This window comes from Athene cunicularia (genome assembly GCF_003259725.1).
Source record: "Athene cunicularia isolate RWA chromosome 7 unlocalized genomic scaffold, athCun1 chr7_part1, whole genome shotgun sequence".
NCBI classification, from domain to species: Eukaryota; Metazoa; Chordata; class Aves; order Strigiformes; family Strigidae; genus Athene; species Athene cunicularia.
In genome coordinates this window covers 9,882,480-9,898,817 of record NW_020799107.1, presented here as the reverse complement: position 1 = coordinate 9,898,817, position 16,338 = coordinate 9,882,480, and the positions used below count along the sequence as shown (strand labels likewise).

Here is a 16,338-nt window from a genome sequence, read left to right as displayed (position 1 = left end):
TTGATGCCACTGGATACTGAATCCCGCTAACAACTTCCATGCTGCACCTCTGGTCCCAATTCTGCTCGTGCCACTCACAGGGGAGATTGATCCAAGGGGATTTGATGCCCACGTGGGCTGATTTTAGTCATTTGCCATGCGTGCTTGCCTTTGCACACCTGAGGAGCCCTGCTGCTTCGCAGGGATCCTTTATAATGAGTATTATTCATATCTGCAGCATGCTTGTAACAGCTACTAATCATTTTATTACTCTTTATAATCTATTTAAAGCACAATTAGAAAAAAATCTATACAAAGTTACAGCTGAGAGCACATTTTAGTTACGTTATAAATCCCTGAAAAACAACCATCTATCATGAAAACCAGTGCTCCTTCGCTCAGCTGACAGAAATGGATGCTGCTGCGCTACACCGAGGGACAACGAGGTAAGGGAGGGCTGGACGGAAGGCCTCGGTCGGCTCCTCTCAGCCTTTCAAAGCACAACTCCTTCAGGCTCCAGCAGCAGGTAATCGTGCAAAGGCTTGGGCACAGGCAGCATGGGGATAAGGCAATGGCATTTCCTGCCAAACTTTCCCCGAATGGCAGAGCGGCATAAATGTTGCAGGCACCGGACTGTGCCCGCCAGCCGGAAAAGGGACTCGTAGAATAGCTGGTGCTGCTGCAAAGAGAGAGGGAGGGGAAAAACCCATGAGCATCGGTTGGTTTTATTTCATTCATGATTTATGCCAAACAAGCCAGAGATACTTTTGAGATGAAGATCTAAGGGGAGGAGGTAAGCAACCCATTGGCGATGTTTGTCCGCGGGTTAGGGGTCTGTATGTCGATGTGGCTCCTGCAGGCAAAGGCTGGGTGAGGAAGTCTCCCGTGGAAGCACACGTGAGGGAGGCCAGCCTCACCACAGGTGCTGTTTGGGGAGGACTCTTTCATGCCTACTGGCAGCAGCATCCCTGCAGAAAGCCTCAGAGCTGACGTCGAAGGGACACGCTTGTTTCTAAGACGGGGAAACAAAGCAGGATCTGTCTGTGCAGCCTCTGCCTTTCCTTAGCTTGGAATAAAAATAATTTCTCCTGTCCCCTAGAATGTGCTGAAGGGTTTTATTTGCATTTCAGTAGCTGGCCTCCCTCTCAGCCAAGCTAACCAAAGACCTGCGGGGGCAAGGCAGCCATGTGAGATAGTTCAAGAGCAGATTGCCCGTGCCTGTTGCACGGCTCAGGGACAAGCTTTGTAAAACCAAAATTAGTGGTGTGGGCTCCTGCTGGGCAGCGGTCTGGGTCCAGGGTCACTTCCAGATGTTGGGATTGTATTTTATTGCAGGCCAGGGGCAGGAAGGGGAGTTTTGGTGTTGATGTTGCTGAAGGGATGCAAAACTGCTGAGATGAATTGGGTGTGCAGTGGTGCTCTGAGAACTATGCTTTTTTTTTTTTTTTTCCTCACCCAAGTGAGGTTCAGATGGGGAAAAAACTCTTGGTGGGTAAAACCCCCTCCCCAGGGCTCAGCCATCTGGGCCAAATTGCCAGTGACATCTCACCTGAAACACCTCCTCTGGCACGGCCTCAGTCCACTTCTCAGAGACGGGGATTTGCAAGTAGGAATTGAAGAGGACTTCGATGATCTCTGGCATGGCCGCACAGGACTTCAGCACCTAGTCATGGGCAAGGTGAGGGGGTTCAGGCATGGCCCAGAGGGGCACATCATACACGTGCTGCAGCAGGGACTTGTCCCACCCCACCACAGTCCATGCTGGGATAGTCCCATGTAGGTGTGAGGCAGGCGGAGGGTTTGTCTCAGCGTGCTGTGGAGAGCTTTCTCCATCCGTGAAGCAGTAGGAAGACCTGCCTTGCTGTTGCACTTCTTCATCTGGATGCGGCCCTTGCTTCTTATTTACATTTTTGGCTTGTGAGTGATGAGCCAAGGATAATAATTTCTTTATTGTTTGATGTAAAATCAATGAAACGCAGAGCCATAAGGCAGCTGCACTGATGGCTGATGTACCAAGCCTGTCTCTGACATCCTCAGGGAGGAAGAAGTCCTCCTTGCCGGTCCCCTACACCTGTGCTGGCTCCACCCTGCCCTTTGCCCTGACTGTTTGTCCCTGCTGCCACACCGTGAAGGTGTTTTCACTTCCATCATTCCCAGCAGCATCACCAACCCCGATGCCATGGTCCCCTCTCCCTGACTGGATCAGGAGGCTCTTTCATATTGTCCCAGCCCCCTGCCTTTTTATTTCCCAAAGCGACCTGACCCCAACTGCAAAATCCCAGGTGTGAGGGAATATATGGGGGTTGTTTGAGGGTCTATACCTTGATGAAGGCGGCTGGCCATATCTTCTGGGAGCCGTGGTTGAGCAGCAGCTGGACAGTGAGGTGGGGCCGCAGGTCCCTCTTGAAGGCAGCACTCTGCAGCGCACAGCCCAGTGGGGAGATGCCGTTGTAGTCGATGGCGTTGACGTCGGCCCCGCGCCGCAGGAGGAAGCACGCCAGGCTGGCATTGGCAGCCCCGCACGCCTTGTGCAAGGGGCTCCTCCGTGACTCATCCCGGGCATCAATGTCAGCACCGTGGGCAGCCAGCAGCCGGCAAAACTGCAAGCAGTCCTCACTGGCACCTGGCGCCTGCCTGCAAAGGACACCGAGGGCCGTCTCCTCCTGTGTGCTGCGTGCGTCAACACATGCCCCGTGACGCAGGTAGAGGCGGCCATGGTCGCAGAGGCAGTGCCGGGCTGCCACGTGCAGTGCCGTCTCCCCACTGTCCTCGCTGGGCAGGTTGACGGTGGCTCCATGTCTCAGCAGGAGCTTGGCGCATCTGCAAAGGGATGGGGAGGCTGAGTGGTGCATCTCCTGGGTGGGTTTTGGAGGGGTGTGGACTGGAGTGGGAGCCATGGGTGAGAGGTGGCATGAGATGAGGATGGGGATGAGGCTGGAGCTAGGAGTTGTGGCACTCAAGGGTTTTGGGAGGGAGAAGCAGAGGCTGGGAAGGGTGACTCTGTGCCCTGGTGCCCACCACTGCGGTGGCAGTGATGGTGGTTTGGGCAATGTCTCTCTCTTGCCCTTGACCAGCGTCATTCATGAATGGTCATGCTTGACCATCTTTGACCATCATCATTCACGAATGGTCATCCTTGACCATCCTTGACTACCCTGACTATCACAGCCCCACCAGGGAACAGTGATCCTTGTTCCAGCTGTGCCAGTGGTCAGGCAATGCTGGGAGTGGTGCCCACAGCTGTGCCAGCCAGGTCTGTCCCAGCCAGTGAGGGGTGTGGGCTGCATCCAGCCATGATGAGGGTGATGGACCCCTTTGTGCCATCAATCTGTCAGCTGCAGTTTCATCTTCTGGTATGGGCACTGCCCTGAGGTGTTATGGAGATGATCTATATAAACCCACCCCTTGGCTGACATCCACAGAACTTCTCAACTGAAAACTTCCTAAACTGCTGCCTCCACCTTAATGTGTGCTGGGACCGAGCTGATATGGAAGGACACCCTTGGTAATGCCTCTGTGCAGCAGAAGAGCTAGGTGTGGGTTTTCCTTGGTGTAAAAATGGATTCCCCTTTCTCCCATTAAGGGACCAAATGCCTGGGTTGGGCTCCTGACCCAGGATTGTGTTTTCTGCCTATCCTGAAGAGAAACGCCTTTGCAGGCACTTTAAGCCTGTGGAAATGAATTTTGCTGGCTTGTCTGGCACCCAGTGACAATGAAGTTGCAGCACCTGCAGTTCCCAGGAGGAATCAATCAAGGTAAGCAATCCTCCTCATCCCCAACTGCCGCTCCCACCTCTCCTTCCCTCTAACCACTGTGTGTGGTTGCAATGAGGGGTGGTGGCTTCTGCAAAGTGAGGACACCAGTTCCCATCAGAGCTTTCTGAATGCATCCTTTTGACAGTGGATGGGGGTTAAAGATGCCTGGTTTGGAGGGATTTTTTGGTGTTTATGAGTAAACAGATGTGACCAGCCTGTCTAAGTGAAACAGTGATTGCTCCATCTCCCACAGCTCGATGTCACTGCCTAGGCAGGGCTGTCGGCAGCTGGATTAGTGTGTGGGCCAAGCTCACTGCTGCAGCACGGAACAGTTATTTTTTGGAGGGGGGCCAGACCCACAGGCTGTCCAAGTGAGACCTTGAAAACATAGCCAGCTTGTGTTTCCCAAGAGATGCTGATGGCAAGGTGGTAAGAGTGGTCCTTTGGGAAGCCTCTGAAGTGGCTGGTTGGAGTCCAGGCAGGTGTATCGACCTCTAACCACCTCCCCACCTCATTAATTTTTCTCTAATACACTTTTCTTTTAGCTCAGGTGTCACCCAGACCCCTAAGTGGCTTTCTGGCTTGATACAGAAATGAAATGAGGGGGAGCTGGGGAGGAGAAGAGCCCTAGCCTCATCCTGCTGGCAGAAGGGATGGGGAAGAAGAGAAGTCCCAGGAAGGAAGGATGGTGCTAGGGCATTGCTTATTTTGCCTGACCCAGATGAATGCTAACACACGTGGGGAAAATAGTAATGATAATAGTAATAATAGTAATTGAATACTTCTGGACCTACAGCATTACCTCCCCCAAAGTCTGATAGGAGCTGATGAGACATTCAATGGCCTTGGCAGTGCAGCATCTGCAAACACCTCCTTGGGTTGCTCTTCCGATGTCCTGAGTTTGCTGAGTCCTTTTTTCCAAGGCCCAAGTTTTCCAGAAGAAAATCCTGCCAGACCTGTGGGGACACGCTGTCTCTGCAGCCTTTGCAGGTGTAATGCTCCCAGATGCTGCCAGTCCCCATCCACTGCAGATACGCTCTGCTAGGAATGGAGTTGTGGGTGAGTGTGGGGTTGTGCCAGCCCCAAAATCCTCAGATCCTTACTTTACAATTCCCTTTTTACTCTAAAATGTGTTGATTCCCTTTCTCAAGCAATGGCTTGTCTCACTGAGGGTTTTTTTTTGGCCCTTGTTGTCTGCTGCTGGTCAGTAAAACTTTGTGGAGAGGGTCTGTTGCTGAAGTAAATCACACCATGGCTCGGTCATGTTTATGAGTCTTGTCTGTCCTTGACAGCAGGGAATTTGTAACCCTAATTATAATGACTCTCTTGAGACCTCTCTGGGTTAGCTTAATCCTAATGTCACGATTAGCTATGGCACCCTAGGATAATGTATTTGGGGGCAAACCAATGGATGGTTATGCAGGAAAAAATGGAAAAAATATATTTCTGACTTGGTTGCAAAAGTAGCCTAGTCCAGGAGAAAAATCCCTTTTGTTCCTTTTTTTTTTTTTTTTTTTTTTTTTTTTTTTTTTTTTTTTTTTAAATAGATCACACTTAAAGCAGCTCTGCTCCTTCCCAGGCAAGAAATGGCTGTGCCTAGAGACCCTGAGCACAAGCACCGTGCCAGTTCTGGCAAGTGCTATGTCTAAAGAGCCCAGGCTGAAGATTTACATCTGCATGGGTAAGACAGAGCCCCGCCCTTAACTTCCAGGTGAATGGTACTATGTCATGGGTTGCCTGGCAAAGCCAAGAGCTGCACCCAGCTCCTCTAGCCCAGCATCCACCCTCTGCCAAGAGTTTTTCCCTTATCAAGAATGGAATGGGAGCTCAATACAGGGAGTTCAATTCCTCTTGGCCTCCTGCTAGACATCCCAAATATTCTTCTAGAGATACCAGAGTGGAAATGTCATCCTTCCCAGATGCTGTTTTGCTGAAGGGTTGTTATTTTTTGCTATCAAGTTCAATGGCTCATTTGTTGGAAGAAACCCAAGTCAGTTTATATTGAATTCTCCCCCTGGATACTCCTCCCTCGACAAAGGGGGAGTGTTAGTGAGGGGCTATAAATAAGGGGTGATCTCCTCTGGTTAATGGGAATGGTGGGCCCCTGTGAGGAGCACATGACTCCTGTTTGGATGTATGGAGCATCAGCAGGTGCCGGGTAGATGCCGTTCATGTTTGCTGGCTATTATGCTCTTATTTTAGCCTCTAATCTCTGCCAAAGAACTTGTATGTTCTAACGCTTTGCCAGCATTTCTGTCTTCTTGGGTTTTTTTATTAATAAACTGTTGCTCACCAGCAGATTAGATTAAAATCCCATTAAATAAGGCTCAGTGGTGTCTTGCTGCTTTTTGAGGGCTTCTCTCCAGTTTTCTGAAAATATTGCAAGAAGCCATGGATTTAGTTCAGCAGAAATTCAGACATAGGATGGCAAAGCTAACCAGTTTGTTTTCCATCCAGCCTGGTACCATTGACCTGGCCAAGCAGCTCGCTGGTGGCAGCGATACCCTCAAAGAACCACTCTCACATGCAGCTCTGCCTAATTTTGACTAGTTTAAACTCACTTCTAAACCTTTCCTAACCCATTTGTGGGTGATGGGTAACACACCTGAATGTCTCCTTGCTTGGGGAAAGTCACTTGTTAGATTAAAGTCATACTGATTTGTGATAAATGGTGTTAGTACTATAACTTTGCCTTGCACTGGGGTCCTGGATCAAGTAAATGGGGTAAAATGATTTGGGGTTTGTTTTCCTTCTTCACCCATGAATAGAGTCGGGGCAGATGTTGGTGCTATGTCCGGTAGGACATGCCCATCACCCTCCCCTGCCCTCTCACTGCCAGGATGGCTCGGTGGGATGCTGCTCAGCTTGGGATGAAAAATGCCCAGTCAGGGAAAGCAGAATTTAGTTTGAAATGGGATGTGATAAATAACCAGCAGGAGGAGCAGGAGATTGGGGCAGTGGAGGCTGAAGGTTAATTCCTGTCCTAAAAACCTGCTCAGGTCCACAGTTTTCTTAAGGAAAAATCTCCTGTTTGATTTTTTTTCCCCCTCCCTGGGGATGTAGTGAGGCTTTCTTGTCCTTTGCTTGGTTGTTTTTCACAGCAGCCAAGTGACCATCTCTCTGTCTGTCTGTGATTTATTGCAGGATTGATCCTGCTTGGAAAAACAGCCTTCCCCAAGCCTGGCTCTGAATGCAAGGATTATTCTTATTATTTTTTTACGAGAAGAAGAAAGAAATCCTTATTTTCTTTGCAAGACGAGAATCTTTCTGGGCTCCGCCATCCCACTGGTGAACCATGGCAATGCTGGTGCTGAAGGCTGGGGCTGCCCGTGCCGGTGCGGGGACTGCTCTGCCGCTGCGGGGCAAACGCCAGCCCAGGAGTGTTGCTCTCAGCCCCGTCACTTTGCCAAAGTTTCATGAGCTGCGGATGCTTATCTGTATGAGCTTCTCCAAGGGGCATTGTTAGGCCTTGGGTTGTGCTCTGTGTCTGTGCTTGGCCTCTATTTCTTGCTCAGGATCCCTTACGGATCTGGTCTTCTCTGGTGGGGAACAAGTTTCCAAAATGATGGCTCCAAAAGCTTCCAGTTTTGTATTTTAGCAATGTGAAACAGAGCAGAGGATGAGGTTTAGCACTAGATGATGCTAAATGCTGTCTTTTAAAATTCACTCTCATTTTTATTTGTAGTAACTCTTCCTTCTCGCAGCCAAAAGGGCAATATGTCTAGGCTGATGCTGGAATAGCTGGAGGGGGCCATAGGGCCAGGTGCACCAGAGGCAGGTTATTGCCCATCTCCCTGGCAGTTGGGCACCTTGCTATCTTGATTGCATTGCCTTTTTAGGTACCTGCCTTCCTGCTTGACTCCTGTTTTCTGCTAATTCCTCCCATGATGGGCTATCTAACATTCCCTATGCAAAATCTGCACTGTCTCCCCAAGCTTGCAGCTCTTGCACTCACTCCTTACCCTATTGTTTCTTGCATGGAACCCCTTGGACACCAACTCTCCTCCTGCATTGACTTATCCCACCATTTATCTCCCATTCCTCAGAGCTGAAGGCTCAGAGTCAGAAGATAATTCTGGTTTCAGCTCCCAGGGTGGAGAGAAAGCTTGGAGAAATGAATGCAAGGGCATCGTTCAGCTGTAAGCCCAAGTTGCATGGAGGTAGGGGTGACATCTTTTTTTCTCATTCCTTTGCTTGACTTAAGTCCTCTTCCATATGTGGGAGGCTGGAGAAGACAAGTCCTGGGGAATTTCTGTCCAGGTAAGCTCTCCCTCATTGCACAGGAAAACTGGGCTCTTCAGAGAGCTTTTTCTGACTGACAGTTCTGAAGGACTCTGCAAACATGGTAGCATTTGCCATCCCTTCTGCTGTGGGTACCATGATGGGAGGCGGGGCCTAGGCCCTGCATCCCTGCGAAGCCACCACGCCTTCCCACTGCCCCGCGCCTGCTCTTCCCCCCGGCACCGCCAGAGGCGTTGAGACTCTTCCTCTCCCCCTCAATTATTTTTATTTTATTTTTTTTTTCGGGGTGCCAATAAAGGCAGACTCCTTTAATCATCCCAGCTTTAAGAGGGAAAAGGGAGAGCGCCAGGGAGAGAGTGCAGTGAATTTAGAGACTCATCTTACCCCACCATGTTAATTATCTCCGCTGTAAAAAAGAGGTCAAGGAGAGGAACTCTACTAAATAGGCCGACGTTGGCATGAACAGCTCCTAAAGTGAAGAAGGTAAGACTGAACTTTACTGGAACTTTTTTTTTTTCCATCTCTTCAAAAAGCTCCTAGATTAAAGCTCTGATATCCTTTTTGTTGAAATCTCATGGATTCTGAAGCTCAAATGGCTGGAAGGAAGCCCAGATAATTTTTTTTTATCCCAGTCACTGAGAGGCTCAAAGGTTTTAAGTCCTGCCCCCATGGTGAATTGCCGAGTATATGGGAATACAGAAGAACCCGGCACATAGGTGTTCTGGCCATTGTTATCGAGAGGGAGAAAAATAAAATAGCTCTCTATGTAGGTCAATGACCTGCTCTTTATTGTCAGTAAAAAATTAAGGATGACCTAAAATCTACTACTCAATAAAAAAAATAATAAAATAAAAAAAAAAGGCAAGGTAAAGTAGTCTCCCCCTAATCAAAGAGGAAATGTTTGTGTTACCTAAAGCTTGACCTCCTCAGTCTCTAACTTTAGCAAAGTCTTTGCGATTGAAAAGCAGTGGTCGAAACCTCAAAACCTGTCTGAAATGTCTATTAATTTTTGATCTTTCAAGGGAGTTGGCTTAGTTATTGTAGAAGCCCCCGTAGCGCCAGGTAGCGTAGTTAAGGGTCTCTCAGCATTTCCATTATAAAGCTCCAATATTCAAGGGCTTATAACTCAGCTGTTTCCACGTTGCATCTGTCTGATCCCTGCATTGCCGTTTGCTGGCTCACCTGCCATCCCCCTCCGTCCTTCTGGGGGAAATAACATGTAAATCAGTGACAACAGCTCATTTTTTATATTTCTTTTTTTTCCAAGCTGGAAAGCATCTGGCCAAAACCAGGACACCAGGACCTCTGCGGGCTATGGGGTTCTCTCCATGCACCACATGGGTTTCTGTGCCCCATCTCTACAGGGGGAGAGCGAGTCAGTGAACCCTGAAAAACCCCCTCCAGAACTTTTAGGATGGCTTGGGGTTTGGAGACAGAAGACTTTAAGGTCAAAAGGGAGCTCTGGTGAAGGAATTAAAACCAGCTCTTTATTAATGATCAGGACTGCTTGTAGCATCCCCCTTACCCATCCCACTCCCTCCAACCCTCATCACACCAAGGATGCATTTGATTAATCCCTAGATTTTTGGCTGAACCAAAACTTGATTAAAATCTGATTTTTGGCCATCTTGCAGAGAGTTATTTATAAGCTGGGCTCAAGATATTTACATCTGCAAACCTTTTCCCCTCTGCCTGCTTGTCTTTTGCAGAGCTCTTTCCCTGATGCCTGGCCCATGATACACTTGATCCATCTTCACCACCTCCTTCTAGTTAAGATCATTGCCTGCCTAAAAGGGAGAGGATTGAAGCTGGGGTGTTTTTTCACTGAAGCTGGCAGGCAATGAAATTTGCTACAGTCCTGAACAGTTTTGTCAGGATATCAAGGAGCTGACCACTTTATAAAAAAAATAAATAAATCCTGATAAATCCCTGGGTCTAATGAATCAGGCACTTAAAGTCCTACTGAGACATACATGTGTGCATGAAAAGCTTATGTTTTCAATGTTTATGCTCATCTCTGTGTGATGCTGATGCTGAGCCAGAGTGAGAAGGAAGCGGATGCAGGTGGCTGAGCCTTAACCCTGACCATAAACCAAGATGGACCATACATGGCTTGTGTGGGGCAAGGAGGTGGGAGGATCTCTCCCATCCCACAGATCCCAGCCTTTCGTTACAGCCCTGGGGCTGGGACTGGAGGAGGACCAGGTACCCTGATTGGTACTGACCTCCCTCATGGATGGGGTTGGTGTGGGCTGAGGAGCACAGGAGGTTGGGCCCCATGATCAGACCCATTCTGAGCATCTCCTGGGGAAACTGTGCTGGACTTGGGATGCAGGGCATAGTGAGTTTTAGGATAAATCATAAGAAAAGAAGAGGAAGGAAAAGTGTGCAGAACTGGGCTGGGTTGCTCCTGTCCATGGGAAGGAGAGCTTGGCCGTGCCTGGCACCAAAATGTCCCTTTTCAGCTCTGCTGCACTTGCAGCAGCAGCTGATGCAGCCAGGAGATGTGGGAGTGTGTGGGAAACATTGCTAGGGACTGTGACATCTTTTTTGCACCCCACAGAGGCAAAAGGGCTGAGGTCTGCATGCAGGGGACACCGGGCAGGACACGGGGCGAGGTTGTCAGCGAGGTTGACGGGGGGACCCTCTCCTTACCCCAGGGAATCTTGGGTGGTGCAGAGGTGCAGTGGGGCCAGGCCCTCATCGCTCCGCAGGTTGGGGTCAGCCTTGTGCTCCAGCAGCAGCTCAACGCAGTCGGTGTGTCCCCCCAGACAGGCTTCGTGCAGGGGTGCTCGCCCCCCTGGTGCCAGGTCGGGGTTGGCCCGCCGGTGGAGGAGATGGCGTAGGCAGGCGGCATGGCCACGACGGGCAGTGAGGCACAGCGGGGTGGTCAGCTCCCGCTTGTACTCCAACGACCACAGTCCTGCAGGGACGAGGGAGCATGGCTCACGCCCAGGGCTGACCCACTGGGGAACCACAGGGTTTGCACTAAGAGGCAGGGCTCAGGGATGCTCCCACCTGCTGCGCACCAGCCTGGTGAATAAAACACATCAGCTGCTTTTTTGCATTTTCCTTTCAGCTGCCTTGCAGCTTTAGGGGTTTCACAGAGCCTGATTACTGTTGGTGGCTACTCTGAGTGCTGTTGGCAAGCAGGGAAGCCAAACTCCCCCATCACGTGCACACCCAGGAGCAGGATTTCACATGGCATGAGCTGGGTAAACCAATACTCTGCCTGCAACCAGCCACACAGGGGACCCTGTGTGCAAGACAGGAGCTAAAAGCCAGCTCACAAATTTGCCATCTGCACCCAGGGGAGGAAAAAAACTGTCTTTGATGGGACTGGGCTGGTTCTGAAAGCACCCAAGCTGGGTAGGAGTGTGTTGCTAGGGTGATGCAGAGCAGGGCATGGGGTGTGTTGGGTTTGAGCTCAGCTGGAGGGCAGCCGAGCATTTCCCAGCAGCTAGCTCCGGGACCTGTGGGACCATCAGTAGATGCTCAGTGAGTGTCTGGGACCAAGGGGAACACCTGTGGTTGGGAGGCACCAGGTACCACCACCCTGGGAGCATCTTATTCCTCCCAAATAGGACCAGGCTGCTCTTTCTGAGCCCCTGTGTGGGGAATCTGGGCTGTGAGCATGCCTAAGCCACAGAGCTCCTCAGTGCAACCTGAAATAAACATGTGGACACACACTTTTTACACTTCCTTGCCCTGCTGGTGGGTTAGTAGGTGGAAAAGAAAAGAAAAAAAAGAAAAGAAAAGAAAAGAAAAGAAAAGAAAAGAAAAGAAAAGAAAAGAAAAGAAAAGAAAAGAAAAGAAAAGAAAAAAAAGAAAAGAAAAGAAAAGAAAAGAAAAGAAAAGAAAAGAAAAGAAAAGAAAAGAAAAGAAAAGAAAAGAAAAGAAAAGAAAAGAAAAGAAAAGGAGAAAAATGCTGAATATTTACAGTTAGGGCTGCAGGGCACAGTCAGCTAACCAGAAACCTGCCACCTCATGAACAGACTCTATAAAGCAGTGTTAGGCACTTAAATGTACTTCACCTCTCCCATTTAGGGTTAGTAAATACCTGTGGTTTTTTAAGTTCTTCTGGACTGGTCTTTAAAGGAAAAGTACCTGAGAGTCCATAAGACGCTTGGCTTTTCACCTGCCACTCCAGCTCATTTTTACTGATCTCAAAAACCAGGTTGACATCTTGATAGTATCGGTCAGTCAGGACCTCGAGGCTTTTCAAGTCTCCTGTGACCAGGGCTGTGTAATACTTGGTGGCTGGAGCGTGAGCTGTTAGAGGATGCTCTGAATCCAATTTGGGGGAAATCTGTAGCTTTTCTGTTACAGGTTCCGGTAACTCGCCCATTCCAGTGCTTCCCGTATGTGTAGGTCCTAGCTGGGAGGATAGACAGGCTTTTATAGTTCATTGTTTCCATCCTCCTGGGCTCATTGTCTAATTATAATCCAGTTAAGGCTCTATTGTTGTCGTATTTATAACTCCAGCAGGGTCAGATGATAACGGGCATGCGATACAATGAGGGTCAAACAGTCACTGGGCTGTGTTGTGGCAGCACCTCTTGGATTAAATTGCTGGTTTAATTGCAGGCAGCAACCTGGGACATGGGTGTTTAGGCTGGGAGGAAAACGGTGCCTAGTGTTTAGAGAGTAAAAAAAAAAAAAAAGAAATTTAGTCAGCTTCTGTCTGCCCAACCCCATATAATGTTATTTGTGTGCTCTAAACTCTGAGAAAGTGTTTTTTTTCTCTGCCTAACACTGTATTTTTTTTTTTTAAGGCACTTGTACCTATTTCCAGTCTTATAGTTACTATATGGAAAAATCTGGGCATCACATTAGTGGCCAACATGATGCAGGCTGGCGTGCTGGTGTGTCCCTGCAGGGATGCAAAGCACTTGGCAAAGGCCAGTGAGGTACATATCCTCCTGGGGCTTTGGCAGGGGTTGTTGCTCTCCCTGACGATGCCTTGTATAGGAGAGAGAAAGCACCCAGCCCAGTCTCTGCTATCATTTAAGCACAGGGAGGGATGCCAGCAGAGCTGACCTGGCTCTCTCTGCCCCAAGGCTCATAGCTACTTTCCTCAAGGTCATGGGAGAAGTCTGTGGTGGGGACAAGAATAGACCTTGGCATCTCATGACGTGGAGGTTCTGGGTGACACCACCCCCCCTCCCCGACCCCAGCCCTCCTGCCCCATCTTCCCAGGGAAAAAATGTGATCAAAGTGGATCTTTGGAAGGTGTTAAACTATATCAAAGCAACCAGATGTGGAGGCACTGCTGAAACACTTTGTGGTTTCTTCCATGTGGAGTCAATGCAGGGTTGGAAGAAGTATTTGGGCCCATCTCCATAGCCCCCTGCAAGCAGGGACCTTGCTGAGCTCTTGTGGGTGACCATGAACATCCTTTTGCCAACCCCAGGCCAACACATCTGCACATCTGAGGTTTCTCTGTGGGTTTCCTCAGCATGGTTGTGGTGACCTCCAGCCCTCTGGCTCTGGAGACCATGCAAAGAGTCTGGAGCCACAAAAAAATGACAGCGTGTCCATCCAGGATGGGACTGTACTGAACTGGGGGGTCTGACTTGGGGTTCTTGTGTAAATGAATCCCTTGTGTAAAGTACCTCCTGCCTTGAAGTCCCTGTTCACCAGCAGCCACAGTGGGAGCTAATTTGAGGTCAACCTACACTGTCTTTCCTGTTTTCTTTCTCCCTCTGAACTCAAGCCTAACCTTCCCACCTGGCTGCCTGTCCACAACTACTCGGTTGATTTGAATCCCCAAATCCCTTCGCTTGTCTCTCTTCTTTTACCACTTGTTGCTATTCTGCTACCTCCAGTCTTTCTGTGCTCCTTAACCCTTCTGGTACCAACTGAACCACCTCCTGAAAGTATTGCTTTGGTATGAAAAATAGCTTCATTATCCCCTGGGGTCTCTTAGCTGGTGCAGAGGAAGATCTGGAGGCTGAGGGAGTGGCACAGACAGGGATCGTTTTCTCCAGGGACTTGTCCTGCGTTGTGTCTCTGCAGCCCTGGCTCGCTTTCCCTCTCTGCTCATTAGCAACTCAGTGATATTTTTGTGGTGGCTTGGAGGAAGCTTGCCCTCACGTGCTGAGGGGATCGCCTTCCCCTGGCAGGGACCACCTCCCGCGCTGGCAGCTGGGTATATTTAGCAGGAAGTCTAGACCTTCTCGTCGGACGTGGGCTAATTTTGATCGGGGTGTGTGTATATGTGTGTGTGCCTGGCATTAAACTGCTGTTGAGAGCGTGTTGAAATACCCCGTGACCTCTTATTGCGAGCCTTTTAATCAGTGTCTATTTGCATATAACACTCACTTCTTGGGTCACGGTAATGACAGGATTAACAGTATCGCTGACGGAGGGGGTTAAAAATAGCCAGGGCCAGCAAGAGTAGAGAGAAAAAGCCCTCATATCTGAGTGGCACGTATAAACACATGAGCCTGAGCTCCTGCCAGCCAAGTCAAATGCTTTTTCCACCGATGAGTGGAAAGTGATGTCAGGATGAAATAATATTCTTGTCTTTCTAAGGGGAACACTGCCATACAGGCAGGAACAATTTATTGCAGAGAGGAGCTGGCAGCCAGGACACCTGTGGAGCATCGTGGGGCTGACCAGGAGAGGGGGAGAAGTCCCCAGTTGGGTTTTGAAGGAAAATGGGGAATTTCAACCACTTATAAACTGTTTGATGCCTTTGGGCAGTGATTTTGGGTGGTGGAGGAAGGCTGGCACCCCACATCCCTCCCCTCCTCTCTGCCACTGCCATGCTGCACAGCCTTGGGCACATCACCTCTCCTCCCAACAGTCCAGTCCCCACGCCTCGAGACAGACCATGAGGATCCAAGGGCCTGATCCTGCAACCAGTTAAGCCTGGGATCATCCGTATGTGTCCTTACTTCAGCAGAGATGTTTCTACACAGAATCAGGCCTCAGATGCTGGTGAGGATGAGCACTTCATTAGCAGTAGCCTTGCACTCATTAATCTCTAACGCAGGGGTAGCATCTTAACCTTCTCCCTGCATATGACTGTTTGCAGAGTACACCTCATTTAACAAAACATTAAGCATTTTACTTCCTCAGATCAAGTGTATCTATTAATAATGACTTAAATTGTCTGTGCTGGCTTCACATTACGAGGAAAACTCATTCCTGGCACATGAAAGAGCACGATACACAGCAGCAAAATTACTTCAGCGCAAACTAGTTCCCCAAGTTAAGCTGCCACATAACAACTTAGTCCTCACACCGGGGAGATTTCAGCCCACCGTAACTTGCCTTGGTGGTTCAAGAATCCATGAGGCTGCCTTAAAAAATCCGGTGAGTCCAGATGTGCCCATGCCGAGAGCTCCTGGTGTTGCAGCCGTGATTTACAGCTGCCCTCCAGCAGCAGGGAATGGCATTTTTTTGTTTGTTTTCCAGGGAAATTTCCAGCACGGTAAAGGAGCCCGAGGACTGGCAGCCCACGGCACTGCCTCCTCCAGCTGCTCTCAAGCACAAATTGCGATGTGTGACTGATTTAAAGCTTGCACCCCATCTTACCTCCCAAAATAATTAAAGTGAGCTGGCCGAGTGACATAGCTCCCTGTGGTGGTCGTGTCCCACCCTGGCACCGCATGGCCGTGAGAAGGGGATGCAGGTGGGATGGCGAGGCCACCACACCACAATATAGAGAAACCATCAGCTGTCTAAGCCTACCTTGGGGGGACGGCGGCGTGAGGGCGGCTCTCCTGGGCGATGCTTGCTCGTCCCTCCGGGCACCATCCCCAGCTGGGCAGTGCTGGGTGGGAGGTTTAATCTCCTCTCTTAGAGCCAGGTGTCACCTTGCAAACAGCCAACCTGCTGCTGAAACATCCCCACGTTTATATTTTCAGCACCCCCCCCACCTCCATGTGACAGCGCTGCCCAGTGATGTGGCTGGTGGCTGAGGGAAGGGGCCAGACTCCAGGATTAACGCCCATGAAGACACATGTGTCTCTGTGGTCGGGGCGGGGGGTGGGGGGGTGTCACGCTTTGCAACCCCGCAAAAACTTTCGCAGGTGCAGTCGCATGAGTAGAGCCAGCTGAGCTGCTGCTGAGAGTCCAGCTCTCCTTTAAAAACTGCCGCCCGGTGAAATATAAACTCATCCTGAGGCTGCATTGATTTTGTCCGTTTTTTATTGGAAATTAGATAATATTTAAATAGTGCTGAAACATTTCCCTTTAACAGCTCTATATAATATAGCAAGGTATTCTGTGCTACGCTGGTTTATAGTGGCCCTTCTCGGTCAAATGTAAATAATTCAATTCAATAAAAAAACAAAAAAAACCCTTTCCAGTTCTCATGACTGTGAAGTGCTTTCCTTCCCCCCCCCCCCCC

The 16,338-nt window shown here is 49.6% G+C and overlaps 1 protein-coding gene across 1 annotated transcript; it reads right to left on the bottom strand.

Annotated features, from left to right (window-relative positions):
- Positions 1-271: 271 nt before the first annotated feature.
- Positions 272-15,737, bottom strand: ASB18 (ankyrin repeat and SOCS box containing 18). Its single transcript, XM_026852794.1, has 6 exons — positions 15,678-15,737; positions 12,084-12,609; positions 10,632-10,899; positions 2,301-2,799; positions 1,529-1,642; positions 272-658 (listed from the first exon to the last, which is right to left on the bottom strand). Exons 2-6 carry the CDS (start codon positions 12,322-12,324, stop codon positions 473-475), a joined length of 1,308 nt encoding a protein of 435 aa, XP_026708595.1. The 5' UTR covers positions 12,325-12,609; positions 15,678-15,737; the 3' UTR covers positions 272-472.
- Between the last annotated feature and the right edge of the window lie 601 nt (positions 15,738-16,338).

Excerpts from the sequence above, each read along its gene's own strand:
- ASB18 (XM_026852794.1), bottom strand. The coding sequence starts at position 12,324 with ATGGGCGAGTTACCGGAACCTGTAACAGAAAAGCTACAGATTTCCCCC. Across the intron at positions 1,643-2,300 it reads GGCCAGCCGCCTTCATCAAG|GTGCTGAAGTCCTGTGCGGC; the intron begins GTATAGACCCTC and ends GCCCATGACTAG. Across the intron at positions 659-1,528 it reads TGCCAGAGGAGGTGTTTCAG|CAGCACCAGCTATTCTACGA; the intron begins GTGAGATGTCAC and ends CTCTCTTTGCAG.